An 11,328-nucleotide genomic window follows, 5' to 3' on the forward strand; every position below is an offset into this window, starting at 1 on the left:
CGAGTATTTTATATTATATGTGGATGCCGGTTTCGAATAATGTATCCCGCACACAGCAGGCAACCTAGTGTTAAAACACTCCGTTCCCCATTTTCTGCCGAATTCTGGAGGCGTTACGCGTTTAGTGGCATAACTCGACGCCGCTCTTTGCCTCGACACCAGAGTGAAAAAATGTAAATATAAACTTAAATAAATATTTCACTTCCTCGAGTGGGGATCGGACCCAGAACCGTCGCGTTACAGTCACACCTTTGTGCCGCTGCGCTACGACGGCCTCTATTCTTCACAATTAGTATTTTATTTAATTAATAGGTAAAATTATAGTACGTGTTGATATTCTTTATAACAAATTTTAACTATCTAAAATATTTTTGATATAACATTTACAATTTCAAAAATAGATTTAGTATATTATATTTTACTTCCGGTACGCCGTACTTAAAAGCATTTTATGCTTGATGTCTGTGTCTATTTGTATTAAATTAGCGGATATAAAAATTAATTATATTTCAGCAGTTATTATGCAAATAAAAATCAGATAACAAATAAAACAGCAACGTATAAATTCAAATTACAATTTAAATGAACATATCTTCAATAAAAAAACTGCTTAACTGATGTTAACTTTCACTCAAAGCTGAATCTATCCAAGATTATGTCAAATGCGTAACCTCACGACCTCATCTACACTACACCAGTCACCAGTAGTTCCCATCAATCCATCGACAAAAACTAGCTAATAAACCTTTCGAGTGATTGTGTCATTCTAATTTGATCTTACATAATAATACTGTTTAAGTGTGGAAAACAATACGCTTTCAATAATTAATAATTATGTAACTAAAACAAAGAATTATCATTTACTATAAATATATTGTTTTTTGGAATTTATGCAGGATGTACCTATGTGATATGCAATTGTCGTCCATCGTAGGCTTCAATCGGAAAAACAATAATTACTGAGCATCTTCCATAGATATAAAAATACTGAGTTTTTTAAAGAGAAGAAATAATAAAAAACCAGCCAGGCTCTAGTCGGACTCGATCCCTGAGAATCTGTATCGATTATTTATTCAGATTTACACTGTATCCCGCATACAGCAGGGTAAGCAGAGGGAACCTAGTGTTCCTTAGTAGGGGAACCTAGCGAAGAGTGAAGAGTTTAAAATATGAAATATTTAATAACATATAATACTAACTAAATAATAAAAAAATAAATAGATAATAATGTTAAAACGGTAAAAGTTTGGGCCATACTTTCGAAGACAATGGTTGTAAATGTAAATTGATTTTCCTAAGGTCTTTTTAAAAATTAACTTCAAATCGTAAAATATATTTGTTAACGCGATTTATGTCGGATTAAATTGTTATAGGCGATAGGTATTTGTACTACACAAATATAAAATTCATATTAATCAAAATAAAATAAAAAGTTGTTCAGTATGGTGACATCAAATCATTTAAAATTTAGGCTCTCCTAGCACAATGGGATATCGTGGACTGTAATTGCGATGGTTGTGAATTCTTTTAAATTATTTTTATTTCCACGAATTTAAATTAAATTATAATAACTAAATTAAATTATTATAATTTGGATTTTTTTTTTATTTTTACATATTTACTTTTTTTACCGGAGGGAAAATAGAGTGCTACTCAACGCGTAATGATTCGGATATGGATGGAAAACCGTGAACGGAGGGATTCCACACTATGTGCTTACTTGCTGCTTCGATCAAAAGGGTTGAAATGTTATGAAATTCACGATCCCGATTCACGATGATACACGATGAGTCGGCATAACGGCAGACTTATACAAACATAGGAGTGAAAACTTAGACTATGAAGTAACAATCAAATTTTGGCATGTCTGATACAGTATGTGTGTTATATTACACACATGACCAGTTTAATAGTGTTATTAATTACGTGATACAATTGTCAATGTTCTGTACAGGTACTAAGTCGCGTTATGTAAAATCGAGTTTGTATCCGGCTGCGACCTCCAGAAGGTCTTTAGCTATGGTGAGTCTCTATGCATCGATGGGGCGAGGTGGAGCGGGCTCTTCTCCGGTATTGGAAGTGAAAGTGAATGAATGTCGGCGGCTTAATTAGAGAGGACGCTTGTGCTTGCGCCAGTTCCTCTGAATCCGTCGCGTCCGACACACCTTGCGTGCCCTCCCTCAGTCGTGCACGCTGTACGCGCACCGCACTCGCACTCTACCACTCCTAACAGCCTACAGAGGTACGCTCGTGCTTACTGTTATAGTGTCTTATAGGAAATTACTACGTTCACTCCTGTCCGAAGTGTGTTTTAGAGGCAAGTAGAGACTACAGGATCATATATTATACAACTGGTAAAAATAATTCTTGAGAGAATAAAAATACAGTTAGTAAATGATATTTTCACGATACATCTTTTAATTTTCTCAATTACCTCAAAAAAATAAAAATTAAAGTGTTGTTAATACATGAAACAACCCTAAATTTTATATAATCGATATGGACAAAAAAGAATCGAGAAAATTGAAATAAATCAGAACCCGGAGGCGTCGATGCGCAACGAAGCTTTCCGTACCATAAAATGCGTCCCAAATCGACGATTTCTCGCGCGGAGCACCTTTTCACGCAAACGTTTAAATGCAGCAAGGAGGTCAGCGAATCGGGTTTTGCTTTCACAAACACAACAAAATAAATTCATCTCACGTATCGATTGTCCTCGAGTGCCACCGGCTGCATAAATAAAAGAAAGCGAACTCTTTAAACAGATGTGTTAGGATAACAACTTTCGTTCAAAAAGCTCCTCCGGTCATATTATGTGTATTGCTATGAGCCGTGTATTTGATCGTTTATATTGAACAAACATTCATTTCTTTAAATAAAATCTCCTGAAGTTTTAATAACCATTGCGAAAGTCGATGGAGAAGTTGATTAACAGATAAAAGTTACGAGTAACAAAGTTTACTTGAATACAATATATTTTTTGATGTATTAAATATGTACATACTTGTATATAAGAGAAAATACAATCGAAATTTTTGATTGTAATGGTTATTTCATTTTTCGTCTTATAAAAAAATATTTCCAAAAGTGTCAATTCAATTTTGAAGTAGATTATTAGGTACTGTGCCTAAAAACATTACTGTATTGTTCCGCTCGACGGCCGCAAGCCGAGGTTCGAGTCCCGCAGGGGGCGCCCTTACAGTCAGTTCAGTTCAGTTTAGTTGTCTTCAGGGGCAGAGTATCCTGTTCCCTACCCAACTGGTGTCTCTGTAAAAACCAATAGGGCCAACAGCATTAACCTCATGTTCGAAAAAAAATAAAAAAAAAGTAATTGCTGTATTTTTAAGATGAGAAAAACTAGACTTGACTAGCTTTTTATCATTCGAAACAGGTATTTTCGTGTGTTTTGTTGTATTTTTTTTATATTGTAAATTTTGTAAATATTCATTAGAAAAGTCGCCATATAATTAATTACAATCTAATAATTTTAATTCATAGAACATAAGAAGGTTTTTATAAATACATAGATCACTAAAAATAATTTAGCATCCGGAAATTTGGTACAGAATTTTATTTCATTATAAAAATGTGAACGAATCCAATACAATCGGTATCAACGTGTAAATATCCAAAATTTAACGTTTATGTTGAAATTTATATTACTTTGTGTAAGTTGCTATGTATTTTACTAATTTAGATGTCTTGTTTTTAGATGAGCCGGCACGTATGCCTGGCGGCCGCGGCGCTTCTGGCGTTGCTGTGCGTCGCCGATGCCCAGCGGCGCTTGGCCCTGCCTGACCCCAGAAGTTGCGCTAACAGTACGTATATTACAATAATGACACAAAATCTGGTTATTTAATAATTACAACACTAAACCATAGAAGAGAAATGTAGGAAGAGTTGCGTAGATATCCTCCACTATATATTTTAGGCGTAATTTCAGCAAGATGAGTAATAAATAATGATAGAGATTTTTCTCTTATTTTAATATTAAACTTCAGCCGGAATGCACCACACAGGAGGGTAGGCAGAGGAAAGGTAGGTTGTGTTGAGGCACTCCGTTCTCCACTTTCCGCCGAAATCTGAAGGCATTGCGTGTTGAGCTGCGGAATTCAACGCCGAGTTTTGCCTCGATATCAGAGTGAATATTAAATAAGTAACATATTTGCGGTTACTTAATATCTCAATTAGAGGTTAGTTTAGCATGATAATAAATGACAGTAATGATGACATGCAATGCGTACCAACGTCCTTTATTGCACAATGACACATGTGATGAGCGGCAAAGTGACTGGTGGATCACCTTGCACCATAATAGCTTTGATGATCACCACTTATCCTTTCTAATAAACTCACGACTTACGATGTTTCTTAATTGCTTATAATTACTATCATATATTTTCGTAATGATACTAGAGTATTAGAATGTTCAATAAATATGACAACAATTTTTACAACAAAAATTTATTTTACTTCGTCATTGACAAAGCTATGTCATATTTTACTATCAGCAAATTTTACTTAATTCATGTGAATAATATCATGGAAATATATTTTTGCATTTGGTAAAATCGATGTGGTTTTGTAAGAGATGCAGGTATGTAGTGTGTTGTAAGCGAGGGCGGCTCCCGGCGCCGCGATGTGGGAGCGTGCTGGTATAACAATCGACGGACTGTGGGTACAAAGCAACAATAAGCTTTTGTTAACATAATATATGTAACATCCAGTATTACACACATATACATGTCCTGTCAGAATACCCGAGGCCAAATAATTGTTTTTTTTTTTTAAATTTATTGATGACGAAAACATCATGTAAATTTTATCATATATTATTTAATAAATAAATTAGGAATCTGGAATTATACTCTACTATTCTCTGGAATTATTTTTAGAGCTAGGTAGTACTTACTTAGTTTAGATTTGAAATAAATTTATTTAAGTTCTTTTATTTTATGTAAGTAAACTTTGAGTTAATATGAAAAGATTTTTTTAATAAGTGCCATTTTAAATTGATCTACCTACATGTGTATGCTACCTACATGTGTATGATGCTTATAAAACATTATAAGTATAATATTATATATTTTTTATTTATTAATTTATTTAAAACTTTATTTTAACAACAACAACTGCCATACAGACAAAAAAAGAATAATGACAAACAAAAAAATAATAATACAACAACAAGCGCAAGCATGCAAATACTATTATATATAAATACTTATGTATACTTTCTTTTATACTTTGCTATAAGTATATTAACTGATTTACTTCTCTCATAATGACATTGTCGAAATGAGACTAAAGATCTTTCAACCGAAAATAAGCTACATAAGAATTTTAATAGAAAACGATTTTTAAGGCATACATAAGTAGGTATATCCATTTTGTATTTTATATTAGTTGATTACCATTATAAAGCCCAACACATTAACCTGTGCAACCATAGGATGGATACTAAATAAAGCTCATATCTATTTAAATTATGTTCTTTAAAAAATATATATTAGGTACTAGAAACGTGCTTCAAATTCAGAAGGTTATTATCTTAAACTTTCTCCTACATTGAAATGTTATTACACTTGTCAAGTAACGGACGTTACTTTTCACTTTCCGAAATATTACGATTTAACAAGGCGCAGTCGGAATTACATAATTTATGTAAAAACGTGAAATATAGAAACTTATCGATAATATTCATATTCTCTACATTACCATTCGCAGTTACGTAAAACGAAATTCTTTAACGACGCAGGTCAAATTTCCGGTATTGTGAGTAATTATTTTGTTTAAATATGTGCAAAAAGCAAACTGTACAAAGGTAGGGGTCACAATAGACGCTTTCTAGTTACGAAAGAGACGCTCCATTGCTCGACCTGACGATGGGCTTGTTTTGATTGCGCAGCTTTCCACCGACCACTGGCACCGTGCGGTGTGCCTCACGTCGAACCAACAGTTTAATACGCTTTCGTTCAATTACTTAATAACACAGAAATTGATTAATGTTATAAAAGCTTTTTATTTATACAGATAATATATATATATATATATATATATATATAATATAATATACTTAAAAATATTTTTTACGCTGGTACATATTATACTCAATTTACAAAAGTTGCCTCTTCGAAAAGAAACAAATAGAAAAAAAAAACCACTTTTTGGCTTCTGTTATTAGTACGAAAGTTATATTGGACAATAGACGCTGGCTAGATCGTTAGGTCAGGGTAAACATAATGATTAAGTATGAAAACTTTTTGAATAGGTTTAAGCCCATAATAATCAACGGAATAAAGCCATTAGTGTATTTATACAGTGTTTTCCACCTTGTATAGTAAGGCAGGACCCCATCAAGGACCCTCTTTGTGCAATAGAATCAGCAAATTAGCAAAAATTCCTTATTAGTAGATACCTATTTAGATAATATTTATTTCATATTGTCTTTAGAGTTAAGTCATTGATGCTTACGATAAGGAATTATATTAGCAAAAGTCTTGTAGTTATTAGTTATCTACTAATATTCACTTACAGAGAAAATTGGAAAATTGACATAATATACAAATTTATTATAACTTAAAAACATTTAAAAACGAATGCAATAATATATAACAGTAGGTTTAAGTTTCCTGCTATTGTAATATTGTAAACGTGTGAACCATTGTGTAAATCCTGAGGTTGTATGAGGATGTTCATGAGTAACACAGTTTCGCAACTTTAAACAACTTGCAAAAGTTTTTATGTCGTCAGTATTTGGTTGCGACTTCATAGTTAGTGGTGTACGAGATGAACAGGTGCGAACATGTTTCAGTGACTTTTGGCCTTAATTGCATCGCGTGGTGGCTCTAAGTACTGTTCAATATCACAAATATTGTGAAATATCAAAGATGTCCAATTGCTTGCTCAATTCATATACAATTTAGCCTTACGGCAAGATTATTATATTATTTTACACAATCATATTTTATTAATTTGAGGCCAGTCTTAGCGCAGGGGCACAAGGGAAAATGGAAAACGGAGTGTCTTAGCATTAGGTTCCCTCTGAGTCTGCCTACCCTACTGTGTGCAGGTTAAAGCTAAAAAAATGTTTATTACAACTCTACATGTACAGTACAACCCAGGTCAATTAATTTCAGTACTAAAATACAATTTATTTTTAGATAATGTTATTCTATTTAGGAGAGTATCTAATCTATTTAGAAGAGTATCTCGATCCATACTATGTGATACTTAAATAAATATAGAAAACCAAGTACCTAATGGGTAATGCCCATCACTTTAATCTTAAATTTTATTAACATTTCTAGACGATAAACCCTAAAGTCGCACATAGTCTTACTATACTGGGAGAATGAAAATAATATATTTTAAGTAAAAACATTTTTCCTGAAGTGGAAATTGGAGTCACTAACAATGATCTGATCAAGAGTCTGAGAGATCGGCGCGGTTAGTTAAAAAAGATTTATTTTTAAACGTAGAAATACTTAATTTTTATCTTTTTCTTATTTTAAATGAAATCTATTTTCTATTTAGGAGTTCGGCACTCAACGTACCGTGACGCACGCGGTGTCCTTCACTCGTACTTCTTCAGCTGGGAACATGCTCCGACTCGCAGCCTCGAGGTGGATTGGCTCGATGCAAGAAACATCTGCAGACGACACTGCATGGACGCTGTTTCTTTAGAGACCCCACAGGTAAGAGATGACGTTATGTTTTTTTTTTTATTTGTTCTTCTTTTACGAACTATTTCAATTTATTGGTTGCGGCATGAGGGAACCACGCCTGCCTTACTAAATAGATTGCCGTGAACTTGACTATATTAACGAAAATCGTAGAAAAATATTTAAGTAAATGTTTTAAAATTTACTTGAACATATAAAACACAAGACATAAAATCAAAATTTGTAAAATCTCGGATAGGATTTGTTGACTATGCATTTTTGCTTTACCCACCAGACTAGTCCCAAATCCCGATATGCCAATAAGACTTATATAATTGTTAGGTAGGTAAGGTATCCGTAATCCCTTCACAGATATCTAACACGTAACAGGGTCAATCGTGATGATGCTCTCACTTTCCCATCGTTAAACAAATAGCTAGTAGGTATGTTATTTAGAATGTGGCAATTGCAATTTATATTTTGCCATGACGAAATAGATCGATTTAAAAAAAATGCTGGCTCATAATGGCCGCGAATAATTTATCAAGACCTCGGCGCTGGCTGCTGAGGCTGAGGTGTTGTTTAGTCACGACTTCATTATTTTGATGATCCGTGACCTCCACCGTATACCTGTTTAAATAAGGGATCATTTTTAAATCGGAGTCACGACTTTAATTACAAATTCATTTATTATTAACACTAATTGTAAGTTAAATCATTAAATTAATGTTTTGACTTTCACGGTAATAAAGATATAGATCAGTCTTGTATTAGTTGTCTAGATTTTTGAATCAGGAAGGAATAGGTACATTCTCATAGTTCAAGTTTTCTCCGAGCACTTCCTACCGCATGTCAACGATCGCGACATTCTCATTGTTATATTACGCCGCCTCACGCTTCCTATTGGAGATTAAATAACATCTTACTATCCACAAATGTCTATAATGTTACTTACTTGTAATGACTAACCACTAATAGAAGTTAAGTATCATCAATATTAATTAGGATGGCCCGACTAGATTGATTAGGTTTGTAGAGCGTGGCTGGCGTCCGAGAAAGGGGTGCAATGGCCGTGTGTGGACTCATAAGGCACTCGCAAGGTGCAAGTAGAACACGGCACACATTCTTCTGTAGCCGTGTTGCCCACTTCTTGTGCCGGATGTTGATGACGGAGGTGTATTTCCCGTCACAACTCACATTCCTTAATTGCCATCTAATATGATAAGCGCATCTAAACTGTTCTTAGGAAATCTACTTTTTTGTTCATTTAGTATTACTTAAGTATATTTAGAAACTTGCGTAATAGGTACATATCTAATTATAATTATTTTATCAGAACCTATCTATATCTAAGATCATTTAATTTTATCTTGAGACCAGTGTCAGAGTACCAGCTAAATTTACCCATTTGTCTGCTTCCGTTGCATCAATGCACTCATTATTAAATATATTTATAGTTGCACAATATAGTAAAAAATATATTCCTAGTGAAATCCACCTTCTTGCTGTGCCAACTTTTTTATTTATAAATGTTATTGGTATTAAGATTTAAATTGATAATATTTCATTCTCATACTTTCAAACTATTGTACAATAATGATATAACGTATCAATATTCATTACAAAAATATTAATGACTTAATAAAGAACTTTCTTTTTTTGGTGTACCTACTCTGGCTCTCTTTTGGTTTTTAACTTTTGTTCGGGTATTATTTTGTTAATTTATAAAAATCGTAATTGTATTATGTGTGATTGTAAATAGCCTTGAATAAAATAGAGAAAAACTGCTTAGATGATATTAATGCAATATTTTTTTTAGGAAAATGAATTCGTGAAACAAAAGATTGCTCGTGGTAATATCCGCTACATTTGGACTTCTGGCCGTAAATGTAATTTCGCTGGTTGTGACCGAACTGACCTACAGCCACCCAATGTCAACGGCTGGTTCTGGTCCGGATCAGGTGCTAAGATCGGACCCACCACGCAGCGTAACACTGGAGACTGGTCATACACTGGCGGGTACGGCCAGGCCCAACCCGACAACAGGGAAGCTGCTCAAGTTAGTATTCTATTTATTTTATATACTGTTACTCCTTCAGAATAATATTGGCACAGAGAATCTAGACATTTGGTCCTCTACTTTCTACCATAATTTGAGACATTGGGTGTTGAGGCGGTGGAACTCCACGCCGCGCTCTTTATCCTAACAAAGCCGCCAAATAAAATAATAAAAATTGTTTCATTAATAATTATAAGCCCGAGTGAGGTCTCACAACCATCACGTATATCATCAGTCATACCGTCATACGATGTCCCACTGCGTGAAGGTGGATCACAAGCTCATTATTATTAATAGTGTTTAACAAAGAACAATTTTGCTATAGTTCAGTTCTTAGTTTATGGCGAATGTCAATATTAAAACGCAATGAGAAACTAACAGGTCCTCGTGGAATGATTGGAATATGTCCTCGTCCGGTTTTTAACGGTACCCGCATAGTTACACGAACAGAATAATGACGTAGGATGCGAAAACACTAACCTACCTTCTGTGGCTCAAAAAATGATTGTGAATGATTTGTTCAACAACAATATTAGCAGCATCTACTTTAATATTTAAAACTCTAAAGAAATTAATAAAGTCATTGGAGAACAATTCCTGTTAATTACTTTTATTATCTACTTTTTATTTATGAACCTGGGGACCTAGTACTAAGAGACTGCGCTTTCATAAATACACTCTATTCTTCACTTTCCGCCGATTTCTGGAGGTTTTGCTTATTGAGTGGCGGAGCTTAAAACCGCGGTTTGCCTCGTTACCAGAGCGAGGAAATAAAAATATTAAATATTTCATTTCCTTGAGCGGGAATCAAACTAAGAGGCTGTATTGTTTACAGTTGCACGCTTGTGCCTCTGCGCCATGACCGACTCAAATAACAGACCAGCCAAATATTTTACTTATTTTACAATTTCTAGGGCAACGACGAATCCTGCCTGGCAATATTGAATAACTTCTACAACGACGGCGTCAAATGGCACGACGTCGCTTGTCACCACGTCAAGCCTTTCGTGTGCGAGGACAGCGACGAGCTCCTCAACTTCGTTCGGTCCCGTAACCCCGGCCTACGTCTCTAAATTTCTTTCCCACCTATAACTAATAGTGCGGATACAATGCCGTTTTGTGAATATTAAACATAAATTAAATTTAAAATACTTAGATGAATTTATACTTTTGTTACATTTTGTCCGCACTTAATCCGTCTCCTCTATGCCTTCTAAGCTATTGGATGGCTGACATTGTACAAAACGAGTGGCTTTCTATACTTAAGTTATTTATTGAACAAAACTAATTATGTTTATTGTTTCAAAATCACAACAAACATCTTTCAATGAAAGATTACATTGTTATTATAATTTCATATTGGTCAGTCATATTTTCTTGTGTAAATCTTTTGCGCTATAGGTTTAATTTATAAATATTAGAATAAATCATTAATATATTTATAAAATTGTTTGTTTTTACTATTCCTAAATCATTTTCAGATGTTTTCTCATTATATCCCGCACACAGCAGGGTAGGCAGTGGGAACCTAGTGTTAAGACACTCTGTTCCCCACTTTCCCCCGAATTCTTGTGGCATTACGTGTTGAGGGGCGGAACCCAACCA

At 34.1% G+C, this 11,328-nt stretch overlaps 1 protein-coding gene across 2 annotated transcripts; it reads left to right on the top strand.

Annotated features, from left to right (window-relative positions):
- The first annotated feature begins 2,120 nt into the window (after positions 1-2,120).
- Positions 2,121-11,170, top strand: LOC146541526 (uncharacterized). Of its 2 annotated transcripts, none has more exons than XM_085187662.1 (5): positions 2,121-2,242; positions 3,713-3,818; positions 7,537-7,697; positions 9,484-9,723; positions 10,638-11,170. In XM_085187662.1, exons 2-5 carry the CDS (start codon positions 3,713-3,715, stop codon positions 10,794-10,796), a joined length of 666 nt encoding a protein of 221 aa, XP_085043788.1. In that variant the 5' UTR covers positions 2,121-2,242; the 3' UTR covers positions 10,797-11,170. The 2 variants fall into 2 exon arrangements, with proteins under 2 accessions (XP_085043788.1, XP_085043779.1); XM_085187653.1 differs by having other exon boundaries at positions 2,180-2,317.
- The last annotated feature ends 158 nt before the right edge of the window (positions 11,171-11,328 follow it).

The sequence above is a fragment of the Heliconius melpomene genome, chromosome 1, assembly GCF_056956725.1.
Source record: "Heliconius melpomene rosina isolate 202511_hmr_F chromosome 1, ASM5695672v1, whole genome shotgun sequence".
NCBI classification, from domain to species: Eukaryota; Metazoa; Arthropoda; class Insecta; order Lepidoptera; family Nymphalidae; genus Heliconius; species Heliconius melpomene.